General features: G+C 34.1%; 1 protein-coding gene across 17 annotated transcripts in view; it reads right to left on the bottom strand.

Moving 5' to 3' along the window:
• Positions 1 to 21854, bottom strand: part of LCORL (ligand dependent nuclear receptor corepressor like) — a 178404-nt gene that overhangs the window by 117607 nt on the left and 38943 nt on the right. For 12 of the 17 annotated variants that reach the window (XR_004628927.1, XM_034672050.1, XM_034672039.1 and 9 more), the window contains exons 2-3: positions 11502 to 11567; positions 292 to 371 (exon numbers count right to left, since the gene is read on the bottom strand). Coding sequence is in view for 16 of the 17 variants with exons in the window: in XM_034672050.1 (XP_034527941.1) it covers positions 292 to 371; positions 11502 to 11567 (146 nt within the window). In the remaining variant the exon portion in view is untranslated. The remainder of the gene's footprint in view (positions 1 to 291; positions 372 to 11501; positions 11568 to 21854) is intronic. The other 5 variants (XM_034672046.1, XM_034672045.1, XM_034672048.1 and 2 more) reach the window with 2 other exon arrangements.

Genomic DNA, 21854 nt, shown 5'->3' with positions numbered 1-21854 from the left:
ACCACTGTCTAACTAAATACAAAACAGATCTAAACTGAACCTGACGAGTCAGGGAGCTATAAGGAAGAAATGTGAAATAAGCAAAAAAGATGAGTGTTTTGTGATTTCACCTGCAAGTTAAGCTAAATGTTAGACTTCTAACATAAGACTTTAAAATATTCTTCTCATTACCAAAATCAAGTATTTAAATTTCCACTGTAAGTCACCAATTTTCAGAACAAATTAAGTTAAAAAAATTGTGTTACAATTGTGCGATTAGTTTAGAAATAATTTCATAGCACTAAAACTTACACTGACTGCTTCTCTCTGTAGGTTACAAAATGAACATTTTTCATCCATAGACCAGTCAGTCAGCTCTTCTGGTTCACAGTCTTTAAAAGAGGGAAAAATATTCATTAAATACACTAACTTTATTAAAACAAATAAAATTACCACTCTCCACAGCAACGGCTCATATAAAAAAACTAACTACTAATAGTAAGGGGAGAAGGCCTAACTTTAAAATTAAAGTGATGACATCTAGAAAGAAACAGAGAAGGCTGTAAGGAGAGTAATTTTGCACTACTGTGGGACAAAGTAGCAAGAACAATGAGCTGGTTAGAAATTGATTTTCTAACAATAGGGTTTTAAGTATCCTCTAACCTCCTAAAAGATTCAATTTATCATTACCTACTGATTTTTAATTTTCACTATGAAAGAAATCCAAACAGGGAGGTATGGGGAAAAATAAATTTTACACATCATGAAAGCAACATAAAGCAGAGAAATGGAGTAAAGCACCAGAAAAGCCCACAGATTTGAGAAAATGAAATGCTGTTAAAAAAAAAAAAAAGTGGAAATCCATAGCTTAGAAGTCAGATCAGATTTTTATTACATTGTTTAAAGGTGTTGTTGCAAGAGTTCGAGTAAAAGGCAGGTAAACAAGCTACATTATTCAATACAAAACATGAATTTTTTTTCAAAGGAATGTTTCATATAATTCAACTATTGTTATATATTAGAAAGTTTGTGCAAAACAAACATTTTATGATGAAGAAATTTTATGATGCTGTAACAACACTGCCACCCTAACTATACTTGGTACAGATAGTGATTTTTCAAACTTACTCCTTGCAGTAAAACTCCCCTCAATTTCCTTTCCCAAATAAATTCCTATATAGAACCTCCAATAGATGAAGCATTTACCATCTGAGGCAGTTACATCGGTATTAATTTGAAAAGCACTGGTATAGCACAGTAATTTTCTCTCATACTTTTGAAATAAATAAATTGAATATGTGTTTTTGTTAAACTACACAGAAAATAAGCTTACCTTTTTTGGAATGGTAATAAATAAATACCAGTTAGGATCAGCCCCCAAGAAATTCTTGCATCAACTGAGATATACAAATAAAAATAGAAAATAATGTAACCTGTTCGAGTATAAAGACAAAATCCTTTGGTTTTGGTAGTGGTCTAGAAATATTCCTAATATTTATCCAAACTTAGAAATGGTAGGAAACAGGAGCATGAGATCCAGTATAGGGTAATGGAAAGATAATCGGATTTAAAGTCTCCATCTGGAATAGAACTTACTAGTTGTAACCTTATCAAGTTATAAAGTTTTTGTTTTAATTTCCATATCTGTAAAATAAAGATCCCATCACCTAACTTATTTGTGGATCAAATGAAAAAATGTGAAAATATTTTAGAAACTATAAAACACCATGCAAAGGCTAGTTACTAACAAAGCAGGACCATCAGTCATTATTTTTTAAATCCTGCACGATCACAAGTGTATTTAATACAGTTATTTTGCAGAAGACAGATAACTTTAATATACCAGTTTAAGAAAATTGATCACTTTTTGCAAATGACCTGATAAATCAAAAAATTTAAGCAATCTATACAATTAAAAACCCAGAACTGTACTTGTGTAGGTTTATAATTTTCTTCAACCCTTTGGCCTATCATTATAATAGAATAACACATTTGCACTCTTGACTGTGGAATTGTGCAATGCCTCTTACTAGGAAGGTAGAGCTTTTTACCAGTAGAATGAATGTGGGAAAAGTGACAGTATATATTCCATCCAAGCTGAGGCTTTAAGAGGTATGGCAAGTTGCCCCAGTTCTCTTGAGTTTTGACCATCCAACATGAAAAGAACTTGCCCCACATAGCCATTATTCCTTTGACTGGGACCTGCAGTCATCAGAAGTGATCTCTAAAGTTCAGTACTCAGGTCACCCGTAAGGATGCAACAGATTTCAGAGCTATTTGTTAGGCAGTATTACTGCACAAAACCTTGACTCATATGCTAAGCATAACAATTTTGATAGATCAAGGAAATCTTACTGCTTTTTATTATGGCTTCATGAATAAAAGATATGAAAGGAATCTAGCATTAGAATTTTTTAAAAATAGCTCGTAGTCCTGAAGAAGAGGCATTTTTGAAAAATCACTGTAAGGTTTCATGAAGTTTTTTTGATAAATATGTTGAATAGAGGAGCAACAACTTTGCAATAATTAAAACAATTACCAGTTGTAAGATAAAATTGGGCATGCTGAGATTACCTCATTTATTTTAGTTATTTTAGAACATCAAATTATGTACCTTATTAATTTTAGTTATTTTAGTTATTTTAGAAGTTCTTCAATGAAACGTTAATTAAAACAAATGCCTATGTGGTTAAATAAATGGCACTGAATAATCAATAATTATAAAATGCCATTAAATTATGCTGGGTAAAAAAATCTAGAACTTTACATACCAATATTTAATAACTACTCTTCCTATAGAACTTTTGATTTTGAGTCCAATAAACGATGGTGAGATACATTATTTTATTTATTGGAAAACAAATTTTGAAAAATCAACTCTAGGCCAGATTTCTCTGTCCAGGTTATCTTTTCATGTCATAAAAGTTAAGTAAATACTATAACAGAACAGATTTATTTTATTTCTCAAACAAAATATGACAATAAATCAGATATCCCTGAAATAAGCTGTCTTTCATTTTGCAATTTTAACCATGAAGTTGTATAAGCTCAAAAGGGTCAAATTATGTACCTTATTAATAAAAGGCAATGTCATAATGCAAACTAATAGTAGGGTGCCTGGCTAGCTCAGTCGGTTAAGCATCGGCCTTCAGCTCAGATCATGATCCCAGGACCCAGGGATCGAGCCCCCCATCAGGCTCCCTGGTCAGCAGGGAGCCAGCTTCTCCCTCTCCCTCTGCCTGCCACTCCCTTTGCTTGTGCTCTCTCTCTCTCTGTCAAATGAATAAATCAAATCTTAAAAAAATAAAAAAAGAAAAGGAAGGGAAAGAAAAGAAAACTAACAAATGACTAACAAAAGATCAACCTTTTCACCATGGATATATATTCCGGTCAAAATCTGGTTCCAATCATTTTACCTAATATGTCTTGGAAAGATAACAGACTTTGAAATTAGAGAGCCTTGGTACTGTGATATCTTTCCAAATACTAGATGTGGCCTTTGGCAAGTTACTTTCTCTGGGCTTCAACTTCCTCATCTGTTAAAATGAGGATAATAATTACATCTTAAGGCGTAGTAAAAATTAAATAAGAACATACGCAGAACACCTAACAAGTTCAGTAGGTGTTACTTTCATTTTCTTTTAGATAATCATACTTCCTTTGAGCATTTTTATTCTCTTTAGTACCCTTTAACCGTAAGAAATAAATTTAAAGTTCCCAAAGACAAAGCCCAATGAAAAGTGATAAAAGAGAATACTGAACTAGATTTCTCATGAAGGTAATGAAAAAGTGGTTATAACTATGTTGATTTTGAAGAAAGATACTGAAAGTGGGCAATGTTACTGAAAAATAATTTTTCATTATAAAACTACATATTAACCATACTGAAAACTACAAAGGAGGAAAACAAAACTATTTATAATCCTATCATCCAGAGATAATGATTAACATTTTGCAATATATCCTTTTAGTTTATATTCTATGCCTTTTTAAAAATTAGCATTAGCTGATTCTTTGAAAATATCAATAAAATCGAAAAATCTTTATCCAGCCTAACCAAGTAAAAAAAGAGAAAATATCAGAAATTAAAGATGGGCCATCACTGTCGGGTCTATGAATAATAAAAAGATAGTAAAAAATATTATGAATAATATTAGTTGCCCACAAATTTGGTAACCTCAGATGAAATGGACAAACTCCTTGAAAGACACCAGCTACCAAATCTCACAAAAGGAATAATAGATAATCTCAACAGGACTATATCTATTAAAGAAATTAAATCAGGGACACGTGGGTGGCTCAGGTCATGATCCCAGGGTCCTGGGATTGAGTCCTGCACTGGACTCCTTGCTCAGCAGGAGCCTGCTTCTCCCTCTTCCTGCAGCTCCCCCTACTTGTGTGCTCTTTTTCTCTTTCTCTGACAAATAAATAAAATCTTAAAAAAAATTAAATCAACAATTAATAACCTTCCAAAACAGAAAGCTCCAACCCAGATGGTTTCTCTACAATGGTTTCTTGTTCCAGAAAATAAAATATTTCCTCATTCTGTCATTATCTATCATCATTATTCAAGTACCAAAAATGGTCTGAACACTCCACCCAAGAAGATACGCAGATAGCAAAAAGCTTAGGACAAGATGCTCAATAGCATATCCCATTAGAAAACTGAAAATTAAGATGAGCTACCACTACACACCTACTAGAATGGTTTAAGTCTGAAACACAGAAAACATCATATGCCGGTGTGGATGCAGAACAAAAAGAACTCCAATTCATTGCTGGTGAGAACACAAAATGGTATGGCCACTTTTGAAGACACATAATCTTTCCCTACTATCTAGCAATGGTGCTCCATTTAGGCAAATGCACTGAAAAGTTATGTCTATACAAAACCTTGCACACAAATGTTTATACCAGCTTTATTAATAGTTACTAAAACTTGGAAGCAACCCAGATGTCTTTCAAGTAGAAAAATGGATAAGCAAACTATGCTACATCCACCCAAGGCAGTATTAGTAATAAAAAGAAAGGAGCTATGATGCCATGAGAAGACATAGAGGACCTTACATGCATATTATTCAGTGAAAGAAGTGAGTTTGAAAAAACTAAATACTATACAATTTCAATGATATGACATTATGAAGAAGAAAAAGCAAGACAGACAGGAAAAGGAGCAGTGTTTGACATGGGTTGGGGACAGGAGAAAAGAACTAAAAAGGCGGAATACGGGTGATTTTTAGGGCAGTGAAACTATTATGTAGGATACTGTAATGTGGATGCAGGACTACGAATTTGCCAAAATGCAGACTACTATACAAAACACACAGACTTAGCTAATGTAAACTATGGGGGCTTTAAGTAATAAAATACATCAATATTGGCTCAACAATTCTAACAAATGTACAACACCAATGAAAGATATTAACATAGAGAAACCTTGGAGGGGGGAGGGTATATGGGAAATCTTTGTACTTTCTACTTGATTTTTTCTGTAAGTTTAAACTGCTTTAAAAATGCTACTTATTTTAAAAATTAGGATATTGGGGCGCCTGGGTGGCACAGCGGTTAAGCGTCTGCCTTCGGCTCAGGGCGTGATCCCAGCATTATGGGATCGAGCCCCACGTCAGGCTCCTCTGCTATGAGCCTGCTTCTTCCTCCCACTCCCCCTGCTTGTGTTCCCTCTCTAGCTGGCTGTCTCTATCTCTGTCGAATAAATAAATAAAATCTTTTTTTAAAAAATAAATAAATAAATAAAAATTAGGATATTATACACATGCTTATTTGTCACAAATATTTCCTATGCTCAAATATACTTCTAAATTGTTTTTAATAAATAAGCATGTCCATCAAACAGATGTATCATAACTTATTTAATCAATACCCTATTGTTGGATATTCAGTCTGTTTCTCTAATCTTGGTATTATAGACAGCATGATGAATACACTCAGATAAGTTTTTGTGCGCACATGGATAAGAGCTAATATAATTTATATAACTACAAAATAGAGCAGTATTAGATTCCCTGGCTTTAAAATAAATAATCAATCCATACTGGAAAACTACTGACTTAATACTAGGCCATGAATTGCTAGAAGAGATCCTACTTACTCATTTTTCTTTCCTCACTGCTCATCACAGTTCCTGACACAAAATAACCATTCCAAATATTTCATCTAACAAAAAGAGGCAAGAATACACAATAGGGAAAAGACAGTCTCTTCAATAAATGTTAGGAAAACTGGGCAGCTACATGTAAAAGATGAAACTGGACCACCTTCCCAGATTATATACACGAATAAACTTAAAATGGATTAAAGACCTAAATGTGAGACCTGAAACCGTAAAAATCCTAAAAGAGAACATAGGCAGCAATTTCTCTGACATTAGTGGTAGCAATATTTTTCTAGATATATCTCCTAGGGCAAAGGACACAAAAGCAAAAATAAGCTATTGGGACTACATCAAAATAAAAAGCTTCTGCAGAGCAAAGGAAACCATCAACAAAGCAGAAAGATGACCTACTGAATGGGAAAAGATATTTGTAAATAACATGTCTGATAAGAGGTTAACATCCCAAATATATAAAGAACTTATTCAATCCAATACCTAAAGAAAAAAAGAAACCTAAAAAATGAGCAGAGGACCAAAATAGACATTTTTCCAAAGAAGATATACAGATAGCCAACAGGCACATGAAAAGATCCCCAACATCACTCATCATCAGGGAAATACAAATCAAAACCACAATCAGATATTACCTTCTATCTGTCAGAATGGCTAAAATCAAAAAGGCACTTGGGTATTAAGTGATGGGTATTAAGGAGGGCACTTGTGATGAGCACTGGTTGTTGTATGTAAGTGATAAATCACTAAATTCTATACCTGAAACTAATATTACGCTGTATGTTAACTAACTAGAATTTAAATAAAAACTTGGAAATAAAGGGCAAGAAATAACAAGAGTTGGAGAGAATGTGGAGAAAAACACCTGAACGCTTAGTGGGAAGACAAATTGGTACACCAGTGTGGAAAACAGTATGGAGGTTCCTCAAAAAATTAAAAATAGAAATACCATATGATCCAATAATTCCACTACTGGGTATTTACCCAAAGAAAACAAAAACACTAATTCAAAAAGATATATGCACCCCTATGTTTATTGCAGCATTATTTACAATAACCAAGATATAGGAAGCAACCCAGTGTCCATCGATAGATGGAGAAGGAAGATGCAGACTACACACACACACACACACACACACACACACACACACAGAGGAATATTACACAGCCTTAAAAAAGGATGCGATTGTGACATTTGCGAGAGCATGGATGGATTCAGAGAGTATTATGTAAGTGAAATAAGTCAAACAGAGAAAGACAAATACCATATGATTTCACTCATGTGGAATCTAAATCAAATAAATAAACTAAAAACGAACTGGACCTATAAATACACAGAATAAACTGATGCTTGCCAGAGGGAAGGGGGGGTGGGTGGGAGGATGGGCAAAATGGACTAAGTGGAGGAGATAATAGGCTTCCAGTCATGAAATGAATAAGTCACAGGAATAAAGGCACAGCATAGGGAATATGGTTAATGATGTTGTAATAGCATTGTATGGTGACAGATGACAGCCACACTCTTGGTGAGCACAGCATTACACGTAGAGAAGTTGAATCACTATGTTGCAACACCTGAAACCAATGTAATATTGTGTGTCAACTATACTCATATAAAAATTTTTTAATGTTTTACCTAATAAATCATATTAAAAAGTTGTTTTGTTGTCTCTATTATCATAATGTTTACAGTTGAAAAAAGATATGAAGTCAAAAATGTTAAATTTCAGTCAGTGGTACACTCAGGGGTCAGCGAACCTTTTCTATTAACAGCCAAATAGTAAGTATTTTAGGTTTTGCAGGCCATACCACCTGCCACACCATTCAACTCTACTGTTGTACTACAAATGCAGCCATTGACAATGTTTGAACAAATGAGAGGGGCTGTTTTCAATAAAACCTTATTAACTGAACAATTAAATTTGAACTTCACATAATTTTCATATGACATGAAATATTAATCTTTTTTTCCCAACTATCTAAAAATGTAAAAATTATTCTTAGCCCAGAGGCCATTCAAAAATAGTAAACAAGCTGGATTTGGCCCATATGCTATAGCTTGCAGACCTCTGACATAATCTCCCTTTGGATCTATCAGTCTAGTTTACACAGGTTGACCACACGCTTTTCAAATTTCTGTAAATATCCATAGCCATGGCGAGTAAATCAGATGATCCCACTGGTGAAGGAAACCAGCTCACAAATATGACATGAAAAAGGACTGACTAAAGCAGGAAAAAAAGAGGGAATTTTTGCTTAAAGTTCTGTGGCAGCAGGAAAAATAAGTTTTGGAGAGATGGAGAAGCAACAGAGGCACAGAATATAAGGAACTTTTCTGGGCATTCATAAAAGTTCGAAGTTTATGGCATTCAAACCCTCTTGAGACTCCCCCCCCCAAAAAAAATAATAGTTATATTTTCCCCAAAAAGAGAGAAAGTCACAAAACATACCAAAGAAGATAGAAAACCAGGGCTTCTGTTTCTTTAACAACCAAATAAAAATTAGCACCACTCAAAAGCTTCCTTCAAACCATTCAATCTGGAGGTGGTTCCAAATCAAATTCCAGAATAAAAATACAAACCTCTCAAAACACTAATGTATACAATACAAAAGTTTTAAACTTAAAAATATGCACTGTGTCACAGTTGATTTTTTAAGGTAGCAGTATGAAATTTAGAATATATTTTCCACAGAAACAGAAGTAGGTATGCAATGTAGTCTATCTAAATTTATGTATTATAAAATTAAAATACTATGCATTTAATTTTATAATAAAAAATAATTTAGAATAATATACAAGAATCCTTAGCGAGCCAATATATTTGGTTTCTGAGTTTTAGAAAGTGAGTTAACAAAAGTTCAGATTTCCAATGATTTATTTAAAAATATACACTAATCTTTGATTCCTGCATACAGATTTGCCTAGTGATAAATACCGATACTTATAGTCCCAGCATCTAAATATTAAACCATTTTTAACAATGGCAACAACAAAGTAAGCACACTTATTTATAAGAGGATAAGAAAGAAGCTGGAGAGGTCTACAATGCATAGTTTCTACATGCCTTTTCAAGAGGCTTTACACTTTTGATAGTACTGATTTAATTTCCCTCAAAACATTTGTATGGCTGTCTTCATCCTTGGACAGACACAGATTTATTGCAATAATTAATATCACATTTTTAAAAAAGATTTTATTTATTTATTCGACAGAGACAGAGACAGCCAGCGAGACAGGGAACACAAGCAGGGGGAGTGGGAGAGGAAGAAGCAGGCTCATAGCAGAGGAGCCTGATGTGGGGCTCGATCCCATAACGCCGGGATCATGCCCTGAGCTGAAGGCAGACGCTTAACCGCTGTGCCACACAGACACCCCTTAATATCACATTCTTAAGGCTACCATTTAATTAGATACTTTTTTAATTCAAAAAAGGAAATAAAAGGAGGAAGAATTTACCTAAGTAACCTGAAGAAAGAATATTTGGGGTGAAAAAAGGCAACAAATATGTGTCTATATGCAAGTTCCAAAGCTGAGCTAATTTTGTTAACTTCCCCCACCAAAAAAAGCACTAAGAAGGACATAAAGTACAAGATTTATCTGAATTTAAATAAACTGAATGAGATATACAGCAATGGGTTATTAAATTAAATAAGTAAAATAATTATAAATAGAACTACAATGAAATACTGTGCAGCCATTAAGAAAGATGGTCTAGACTTTATATACCCAAATGATATACCAGTGAACACAGCTGGCACAGAAATTATACGTACTGTGCATATAGTATATACTACTATAATTAAAGAACAAACACATACAAACATATATCTTACATTTATATAAAATTGTATAAAGGTTATCTATGGATCATGGGAGTAGGGGTAATTTTTCCTTTCTGCCTTATCTGTATTTTTTAATTTCCTAAAATAAACATGTACAATTTGTATACTAAAGAAATACTAGTCTAAAAACAAAATACAAAGCATTTATTTCCTTAGAACATTCTGCCCTTTGTATAATAAACAATTTCTGAAGGAACATAAATATATACATGTATACAACTTTATAACTAAACAAGTGATAGTGGGGGAAGCAATAGGCTGAGTCACGAGCTATAATTTGGGTTGTCAGAAGGCAATTAAGTATAATGCTGACTTCTGACATGAATGAGGACAGCAGGGTAAGAAAGGAAGGCTGAAGAAATGTCTGGCTTAGGTTAAATTCTTGTTTTTTAAGATTTTTCCTTTGTTCATTTGTAAGCTCAGAAAAAAGGTGAAAATACAATTAGTATTGCTAAAAAATGTATCAGGTAAAAATACTTAATTCAATGTTGAATTATGATAAGATGAGAAACGATTAAAGTTAAGAGAAATTAAAAAATGATCTTAGCTAGAAGAATGATAAAACACTAGAACAAGCACATTTTGCAGTCTCCATTCTTAAAGTTACATTTTACATGGATATCAGTTCATCTCAGCAAAGACAGGTGGTTGGGACAAATGATTTTTCATAGATACTTTCAGGTCTATGATTCCTAACTTAATTATCTTGCTCAACATTAATAAAGAATGGGCAGAAAACTTTTGACTACTCCACCATCATTCCCTCACCTCAAAAGACTTATTTATACAGAAGAGAAAAGGACCTTATAGATGTCTTGGGTCTTGGTAGAATGGAAGGTACCATAGTAGAATAGAAGGTAAAAGGGTTAGGGCATAAAACAGACCAGATAAAAGATTCAGAAATAATTCAATCAGAATCGAAATAGAAAATCTATACTAGCATTACCTATTTCGTGAATAAACTGTACTATAAAATTTCAGAGGTCTACAAAAGCGTTCTCCTACTGCTCTACATTTCCAAACAAGCAATAAAACAACTAAACTATGGTATCACAGCAATTATATCACAAATCAAAATCTTCCACTAGCATTTATGCTACAGCATTTGAAAGAAGTGGCTAATAAATAACAAACAGTATTATTATACATAAATATAAAACTCTGAACATACATGGTGGGATTTCTCAGAGCGACAATCTGATTTCCAGGCTGCCTGTCTCAGGAGCAACAGGAAATATTTACTTAACTGAACCCTTTGAAATCCTCTTTAAGAATAAATGAGGGTACGTAATATATAATAAAAATTAAATTTCACCATTAAGCCAAAAACAAGCTTCACTTTCCATTTTGATACGCGTACTAAATTTTTTTAAAAGATTATGATAACGTTGTGTAATAACAAAAACAATATTTGGATTACTTTATTTATTTAAAATACTAATTAAGCAAGACCACAAATTCTTGTGTAATGTAAAGTTAGCACAGAACAACCATTTTTCATTTGTTAAATGGGACAGAAAGTCACAATTTTAAAATAAAATTTAAAAAGCATTACCTTCAAATAAACTGAGGTCTCTTCGTAGCCGTGGTCCATAAAGCCCTTCTAAAATACTCTCAAAACCTGTATTGTAAAAGAGAGAAAAGTATATAACCTACTGGAAAAGTTAAATTTTATAATAATCAAAAAACATAAACCCAAATGAATTAGAAAATTATAAATTTAACTATGAGGTGCCATTTTTCCTTTAAGCTGAACTAGGCACTACACAAACAGTAAACAGTCACACAAAGACTGTCAGAAATTATGTGACTGTGAAGAATTTAAAATATCCAAATGTAAATATTCACTACTAAAACAACGAAACATCTTTGTTATTTAGAAATATTCCAAGGTTGAAAAATTATAGCAGATATTTTTGGTAATAATTTTGTAGAGGAGAAAAATGAAAAAAGACATATATTGTGTTCCAGTTTACATCTGTAACAAAAAATGTTAATGTAAGGTTAGAAGAATGAGTTTCAATAGGGAGAAAATCTTGCTGTGAAAAGTATGTACAAAATTTAAACCAATGAGCTTATAAAAATTAAAACACAATTTGTTCATGGCTATGGACTACCTTGCTTTAAGGAAAATAATCCTGAAAATCTTGTCAAGTTAACAAGAATCATGAATTTGCAAGAGTATTCTACCTTCTGGACATAGTGATTTTAATATTTTAGACTTTCTTTTTGAAGCCTGTATCTTATTCAATTTTAATCAGTTTACTGATAAAGTAAAAGGCATCCCAAGAAAAATGACCAGGATGGCAGAAAAGGAAACCAAAAAAAGGGAATGAATTTAAGAGTGCTTAAGAGAGTGAAGGAAAAAAAAGGTAGTATGTTAGATATGAAAAATGAAAGGCGAAGTAGATTTTTTTCAGTGGTATTCCTAAATTGTAAAACAATGGAAATACTTCTATAGAAATGTTTCATAAATCATAAAATGCTTTAATAAACATTTTAACATCTTTGAAATCAAGATGCATATCAATGGTGTGTTATAGCCAGAGTGGCAACATTTTTTCATTTAGTAGAATGTGAAGAAATGATGCAACTTAAAATCAATGATGTCTTAGATTTGACAAAATAACGTAGTTATCATTAGTAAATATGTAGGTGTTAAAATCTTCGTGAAATGATTCAGTACTAGTTCCTATGAGTGGAAATTACAGGCAGAAAAGTGAATGAATCATCAGAGAGAGCTTTCAAGAATGCTACATAAAAGACTTTCATATTAGGTAAAGACTCAGACTGAAAGAGCCCCAAATCTCTATTACTAAGATATTCTATTTATCAATGTGCTCCAAAAATATTGTAAACAACTATTTTAAGATGTTATTCTGTGTTATATTGGACAAAATATCATTATCCCTCCATATAAGCCTACTGAATTTAGATGCTGCACATTTTCTAGATTTAAGTCTGAAAAGAAGGCAAACAAGGACTTACACTTCTGTTCTACTAGGCTTCTCAGCTCCTCCCCAAATAAGACCAAGGACTTACATATATCCTGTTCAGATTTATTCACAGTACATAGTGTTAGTGCTACTATAAATGGTATCTTTTTAATTAAAAGTTTTGTTTCTTGTAGGTTAATAGAAACATAATTGGTGTTTGTATACTGACTCTGTATCTAGCAACATTGCTAAATTCTCTAATTATAATAATTTATCTGGATATTCTTTGTGTACACAAATACATCAATCTATTGATAATGGTAGTTTTGTTTTTTTCCTTTCCAATCCTTACTACTTTCTTTTTTCCTGTTCTTGCCTTACGGCCTTGGCCAGGACCTCCATTATTATGATGCTGAAAATTAGTGATGATAGCAGACATCCTTGACTTTGTGAAAATTAATAAAAGGAAATCTCATTTTTGGAGCCAGGAGGCCAGCAGGGGGAGCTCTTACATCCTACCACTAGTCCTCAACTGCAGACCCAAAGGAAGAGAGGGACTTAGCATGTGGAGACTACCTGAGTATCCCAGAAGGAGGAAAAAAGGCTTTCCTCCTCTCCTGGCAGCAGTTCAGCCAATGACAGACTGTCACACTCCGCCAACGAAAGGCCACTATACTCTGAACGCCCAGTTTGTTCCAGTGGACTTTTTGTTTATAAGAGCCCACCACCCACCTTCCCTCCTTTTCTCTAGAAATAAACCTGTTCAGGGGACTTGCCTATGGTTTTGTCATAGCTTGCTTGTCCAGGATGGCAATTCTCTGCTCTTCCTGAATAAATCCATCTTTTGCTGGTAAAATAACTGGCAGTTTTATTTTTAAGCTTAACTACTTACGCCCAATCTAAATGGGAAAGCATTCAAAGTTTCGTCATTAAATATAATGCTTGCTATATCGTTTAATTAAACATCACTTGGGACATCTGAGTGGCTCAGTTGGTTGGTTATATATCCGACTCTTGATTTCGGCTCAGGGCACAATGTCATGGCTGTGGGATCAAGCCCCATGCTGAGCTCCGTGCTTAGCAGGGATCCACTGGAGATTCTCTCTCCCTCTGCCCCTCCCCCACTTGCATGTGCACGTGTGTGTGTCTGTGTGTGTGTCTCTCTCCCTCTCTCTAAAATAAATAAATCTTAAAAAAATAAAATAAAAAAAAACCACTTATCACATTAAGGAAGTTCCTTCTACATCTAGCTTGCAAAGGGGTTTTTACTACAGTCAACAGATGATGAATTTTATCAAAGTTATTTTTCATCTGAGATAACTGTGTCATTTTTCCTTATCTCTTAATATATGTTAAACCAACCTTTTTCCATTCCTAGAAAAGCCAACATTATCATGAGGTATTTTTGTTGGGTTTCCTGTCCTTGCAGTTCCTTTAAAATTTCTGCATCAATGGTCACCAACGAAACTGGTCTGTAAATTTCTTTTGCACTTAGCAAGTTCTGATATTAATGCTGTTCTACCCTCAAAAAATGAATGGTAATGTTCTTTTCCTTTACCATCTGGGAAAAATGAAAAAATGAAGGTGTCTTGCTTTAATATTTGGTAGAATATGCCAGGGATGCCACCTGGAAATCAAGTCTTTCTAAACAGGCTTATTACCAAATTTATTTAACTGTCATAGGACTACTCAGGTATTCTATTTCTTATGTTAGCTGTCAATTTCAACTATATTTCTCTATTTGCATAAAATGTTTCATTTAATTCTTTTATCTACCTAATGTCAACATCATCAGCAGTCGTGTCCTTTTCACTTTTCATTCCTTACTTTGGTTATTTATACTTTCTCTTTTTTCTTAATAAAGCTCATTAAAAGTTTTCAATTTTTTTAATGTAAAAAGAATGCTTTGATTCCTTGATCTTCTTTTTTGCATGTATGTTTTTTTATCCATTAATTTCTGCTCCTGCCTTTATTTCTTCATGTTCTCTATTTTGAGTTTATTTAGCTCTTATTTTTCCTTTTTGAAATGGATGTTTATCTCATTAGCTATCAACTGTTCTTCTTTCCTAACTTATGTATTTAAAGCTATCAATTTCCATCTAAATACTCCGTTAAGCTATATTCTACAACTTTTGATACATAGTATTTTCTCATTATTTGGTTAAATTATTTCCCAATTTCCATTATGACTCCTTTTGGGATTCATGGTTTTTGGAAGCCTATTTTTTAACTGATCTGAAGAAAATGCCCAATATAACTTCAAGCCTTCGAAATTTCCTGAGATTGTTTTTATGGTTGATATAGACAACTTCTGAAAATTCTCTGCATATACTTGAAAAGAACATGCACTCTAAAACTGCTGGATACAGCATTCCATATTTGTTCATTAGGTTAACATATTACCTGTGCTCTTTAAATTATCCTTATTCATTTTTGTTATTTAACATCTTTTCTACCAATTGTTGAGAAAAGTATCTAAAATCTTTGATAAAACTGTGACTTTCTCTATTTCTTTGAACTTCTGCTTTATGTATTTTTCTCTATTTCTTTGAACTTCTGCTTTATGTATTTTTGAGGCTATATTATTATTTATAATTTTGTAATTGTTATAGGTTTCTCGTGAGCAGAACGTTATCCAATTAAGAAGTGACCTATTTTATTTCTAGCAATGATTTTTCTTTATACTATATGGTCTAATATTATACAGCTATAAAACATTTTTGTTATTGTTTCTATGATATGTCTTCTTTAATTATTTCTTTATAATTTTTCTGCATTGTTAATGTGGGATATCTTTTAAAAACACTCTGACAAATAAAATAACACTGATATTTTGTCAGAGTTTAGTAACTTAAATTTAAAAGTTACCAATATATTTGTTTTTAAGATTTGTATTTATTAATTTGTCAGAAAGAGAGAGCAAGCGGACACACGCAAGGAGGGGGAGCGGCAGGCAGAAGGAGAGGCAGGCTCTCTGCTGAGCAGGGAGACCAGTGTGTGACTCAGTCCCAGGACCCTGGGATCATGACCTGAGCCGAAGGCAGCCACTTAACTGACTGAGCCACCCAGGTGTCCCTGTTTGGGTTTACATTTTTTATCTACTTTTATCCTATTTGTGTTTCTCTCCTTTCTTGCAAATTTTGGAATTGACTATTTTTCATTCCATTTGTTCTTCCCTATCAGTATGAAAATTATGTCCTTTATTTCTATGCTTTCTGAGGTTAGCCCTAAAATTAAGATATACGTCTAAAGTTAATCAAAATCTTTACCCACCATTGCAGGACTCAGACCTCCTCCTATTTATGCTACTGTTCTGTGTACTTTACTAAGCATTATGTTCTATTATGTTTAGACACATATTTACCACTGTCTTTGCTCTTCATTACTTATCATACCTCAGAGCACCCACCTTGGAATACTTTCCCTTCTGCGTAAAGTAATGCCTTTACTGAGCATCTGTTGCTGATAACACCCTTCATAAAACTCTGAATAAAAGTGTCTAAGTCGTCCTCACTATATAGTCTATGTTACTCTCTTCTGTATTCTACATCTCTTTCTCTTTTAACTGCATTGTGGTTAATTTCTTCTACTCTCTATATATTCCTTTCACAAATTCCCTTTATTGTACAATCAGCTGACAAATACATCCTCTATTTTTTTTTTAAGATTTTATTTATTCATTTGTCAGAAAGAGAGAGAGCGAGCAAGCACAAGTAGGAGAAAACAGTAGGCAGAGGGAGAAGCATGCTCCCAGCTGAGCAGGGAGCCCGATGCAGAACTTGATCCCAGGACCCTGGCTGGGATCATTACCTGAGCCAAAGGCAGACACTTAACCAACTGAGCCACCCAGGCGTCCTGTCATCCTCTGATTTTTTAAAGTCAACTTTAAAGAGATATAATTTTCATACAATACCATGTACGCATTTTAAAAATAAAATTTCAATAATTTTGACAAATGCATACTTTCATTTAATCAAGAACACAATCAAGACAGAATGATTTCCATCAGCTCAAATGGCACCCTTGTGCCATTTTGAGTAAACTGCATGACAACCCAAAGTCCCAAGAAAAACGCTATTTTCTGTCATTATAAACCAGACTTGTCTTTTCTAGAGCTTCATCTAAATGGAATCACAAAACATACACTCTTTTGTGTCTCGCTTCTTTAATCAGCAAACTGTGAGATGCATTCATGTTGTTACACGTATCAGTAGTACTTTCCTTTTAATTGTGGAGATGTATTCCCTTATATGGATATATGACAAATTGTTTATCAATTCTCATGTTGATGGACATTTGGGCTGTTTAGAATGTGTGGATATTATAAATAAAGCTGATATGTACATGCATGTATAAGTCTTTATAAATATGTTATTGCTTCTCTTTAATAAATATCTAAGAGTGCTATTGCTGGGTTTAGTGGTAGAGTTGTTTTGGTTTGTTGTTAAAATTTTTTTTTTTAAAGATTTTATTCATTTACTTGACAGAGACAGCCAGCAAGAGAGGGAACACAAGCAGGCAGAATGGGAGAGGGAGAAGCAGGCTCCCAGTGGAGGAGCCTGATGTGGGGCTTGATCCCAGAAGGCTGGGATCAAGCCCTGAGCCGAAGGCAGACGCTTAACAACTGTGCCACCCAGGCAAAATAGCTATAGTCTTTTACATTCTCACCAGTAATATGCAAGAGATCGGTTGCACCAGAGCCTTATCAACATATTAATACTGTCAATCTTTTTAACTTCAGCACTCTAATGAATGTGTATGGGTATCTCATAGCGGTTGTAATTTCCAATTCCTTGATGACTAAGGACTGTTGGCATCCTCTCCATTGAAATGTCTCTATTTTGTTATTGTAACAGCTGGCCTCATAAAGCAAATTGAGAAGTGAGCTATTCTTCTCTATTTTCTGAGTTTGTGTATTTTAATATTTATTCATTAACTATAAACCAGACCTGGAGTTTTCTTTATGTTAAGGTTTTAAATTATGAATTGGGTTTTTTTAAGATTTTATTTATTTATTGGACAGAGAGAGACACAGCGAGAGAGGGAACACCAGCAGGGGGAGTGAGAGGGAGAAGCAGGTTTCCTGCTGAGCAGGGAGCCCCATGATGCAGGGCTCAATTCCAGGACACTGGGATCATGACCTGAGCCAAAGACAGACGCTTAACGACTGAGCCACCCAGGCGCCTCTGAATTGGGTTTTTAAAATCAATATAAAATATTCAGGTTACTAATTTTTAACTGAGTCACTTTTGGCCACTCATATCTTATAGTATTTATTTGCATAAAGTTGTTCGATTTTGTTACCCTTTAATGTCTGTAGAATCTGTAGTGACAGCCCCCTTTCGTTCCTATTACTGGTTTAAGTATCTCCTCTCCTTTTTCAATGATCGGTCCAGCCAAAATTTTAGCAATTTTATTGATCTTTGCAAAATATCACTTATAAGGTTTCAATGATTTTCTTAACTGTCCATCCATTTCTGTGATTTTGGCTTCTGCCCTACCTTCATTACATTTTTCCTTCTAATTTTTGTTTCATTTGCACATATTTTTCTAAGTTTTCCAGGTAGAAACTTAGATCATTGATTTTATCCATCATCCTTTTCTAATAAAAGCATTAAACCATAAGTTTCTCTGTATTCACTTTAGCTCCATCTCATAAATTCTGATAAACTATCTTTCCACTTTCATTCAGTTCAAAATGTTTGCAATTTCCCTTATGATGTCTTCTCTTACACACAGGCTATAAATGTGTTAATTTCCAAATATTTGGTCATTTTCCAGAAATCTTTGTTACTAAATCTGACTGAATCCCTGTGATCACAAAATATATTTTGTAAGATTACAATCATTTTAAATTTACTGAGATTTTATTTACAAGTAGCATATGATGTATGTTGGTGAATATTCCACGTACACTTGAAAAGAATGTGTATCTGCAGCTACTGGGTAGATTGTACCATAAATGTCAGTTAGGCCTAGCTGACTGATAGTGTTCTTTACGTCTTCTGTAATCCTTTGCTTTTTTAAGTATTCTACATTTTAGATCTTTCTCCTTTAGGTTCTGTCAGCTTTTGTTTCATTTATTTGGAAGCTCTGGTATTAGGTGCATATATTTTTTATTAGGTCTCCTTTGTGACTTGATCTCATCATCATTAAAAAATTTTCCACTTGGGGGCGCCTGGGTGGTGCAGTCGTTAAGCGTCTGCCTTCGGCTCAGGGCGTGATCCCGGGGTTCTGGGATCGAGCCCCACGTCAGGCTTCTCCGCTGGGAGCCTGCTTCTTCCTCTCCCACTCCCCCTGCTTGTGTTCCCTCTCTCACTGGCTGTCTCTCCCTCTGTCAAATAAATAAATAAAATCTTTAAAAATTTTTTTTTTCCTTTTTACTCTGTTTTAAAGCCCTATTCCTAAAAGTCCACTGTGTCTGATGTTGTATCAGCCACACCAACTTTCTTATGATTGGCATTTTTGTTACCTCTTTTTCATCCTCTAACTTTTAACCCAGGTCTGTATACCTACATTGAGTTTCTTGTGGACAAAACACAGCTGAATCTTCCATTTTTATTCAGTTTGTAAATCTCTACTTTTTAATTGAAATGTTTGGACCATTAATATTTAATTATCAATACAGCTGGGTTTATATCTCCCATCTTGTTACCTGTTTTCGATCTGTCACATCTATTATATGTTCCTTCCTCCCATTCTCACCTCCCACAATATTCTTTTAGGTTAAATAAGAATTTTTAATTTTCTATTTTATTGCCACCATTAGTTTATTATCTATTCCTCTAGATTTTTAGCACTGCTACAGGGCTACAAAGGTTTTCTCTTAAAAGTTTTAGATATTGAAGTTTGACATTTAGGTCTACAGTCCATTTTGATTATTCTTTGTGAATGATGTGATAGGGTTGACGTTCTTTTGTTCTATATTGACATTAACTTGATCCAGCACTATTTGTTGAACCATTTCCTTTTTACATTCTCCATTTCCCTCTTCATTATGTTTATGTTATCCCTTGGTCCTTGAGTACACTGAGAAAATTTTAACAGCAGTTTTAACATCCTTATCTGCCAATTTCATTATCTATTATTTCTAGTTTAATTCTATTAACTGATATTTCTCCTGATGATGAGATACATTTTCCTGTTTTTGCACATTTAGTAATTTTATGTGGATGCCAAACATTATGAATTTTACACTGTGAGGGCTGGATTTTTTTTTCTTTTAAAGAGTGTCATACTTTGTTTATTCAAAAAGTTAAAAATACTTGAAGATCATTTCGGGGCTTTTAGAAAAAGGTTTCTAGAACAAAAGCACAAAAATCTTCCCACTACTATGTTTAGCTTTCATGGATCTCCACTGAATAACTCTTGTAATTCCATGATTGCTCTTACTCTGGTTGGTGGGAACCTGAATGACTCCCAGCCCTGTGAGAGTTCTAGCAACTGTTCAGATTACAGCTCACTGGTATCATTCTTTCCTAAAAGTGTTATTTATCAGCTCTTGTGGATGTCTGTCCTACATATGCATTAACTGGTTTCCAAAGATTCAAGGGTAACATGTGCTGGTTTCTTGAGATCTTTTTCTATGAACTCCCACTTTTCTGGCACTGTGCCCCCACAAATTCTAGCTACTTAAAATACTCTGAATGCTGATCTCTGTCGTCTCAAGTCAGTGAGACTACTGGGCTCTTTTTGGGATCATCTTGCCTGTGCTATAGTCTAGAAACGACCTCCAAGCAAAATGGTGGAGTGATCATAGAGCCTCTATCATTAATTTCATTTTTCTCAGGGACTACAGTCTTATGCTACCTGTTTTCCAATGCTGAAACAAATTTCTTTTAAATATACACTCCAGTTTCCGAGCTGTCTACACCAGATGATAAATCCAAACCCTCTTATTTCTTCATGGTTAGAGTTGGAAGTTCATCTGCTGACTTGTTAGTTTAATTTATATAAATTTTATTATGTTCTTTTTCAAATATCTAACATCTTTTTTTATAGCTCCCCATTCCTTGCAAATATTTAGGTCTGTCATTTTTTCAAATATGGGAAGCATGACCATTTTAAAAATCAGGATCTGATCATCACAATATCTTATTGTGTATAAGGGTGTTCTGATGTCTCACGGTTCTTGCTCATCTTGCCTGTTTCTTTGTGCACTTAATTCAGTACTTACTGGGTTCTGTCCTCAAAAGATTAAAAATTCCAAGGCCTAGAATGGATGTACCCTCCTCCAAAGATGCTCACTGTTTGCTTCCAGAAGGCGCCTAAAGGCACCATCAGTTAGAAACCATCTTGTGGTAGAGAGAATGAATGGCCTCACAGAAATGTTCATGTTCCAATAGCCACTACCCATGAATAAATTATGTTACATGGCAAGAAGGCATTAAAGATACAGGTGGGTTTAAGGTTGCTAATTAGTTGATATTATAATAAGATCATACTGGTGGACCCACTATAATCACAAAAATCTTTAAAATGGGAAGAGAAAGGCAGAAGAGTCAGAATGAGATGGCATCATTAGAAAGACTCAACTGGTCAATGCTGGCTTTGAAGACAGAAAGGAGCCACAAGCCACAGAGTGCTGGCAACCTCTAAAAGTTGGAAAACAGAAGAAAATGTATGCTGCCCTGACCCTTTCATAAAGGAGTACAGCACTGCCAACAACTTGATTTTAGCCCAGTGAGGCCCACTTCAGACTTCTGACCCTCAGAATTATAAGAAGTTAGTGTTACCTTAAGCCACTAAATCTGGGTTAATTTTTTACAACAGTAGGAAACTAATACATGCTTCTTAGTCCATTCAGGTGGTTATAACAAAATAACAGAAACTGAGTAGCTTATAAACAGCAAACATTTATTTCTCACAGTTCTGGAGGCTATAAATCAAAGATCAGAGTGCCAGCATGGTCAGATTCTGGTGAAGGCTCTCATCTGGGTTACAGAATGCCAAACTCTCTATGTGTCCTCACA

The sequence above is a fragment of the Ailuropoda melanoleuca genome, chromosome 11 (assembly GCF_002007445.2).
Source record: "Ailuropoda melanoleuca isolate Jingjing chromosome 11, ASM200744v2, whole genome shotgun sequence".
In the NCBI taxonomy this organism is placed as follows: Eukaryota; Metazoa; Chordata; class Mammalia; order Carnivora; family Ursidae; genus Ailuropoda; species Ailuropoda melanoleuca.
This window is presented reverse-complemented; position numbering and strand designations above follow the sequence as displayed.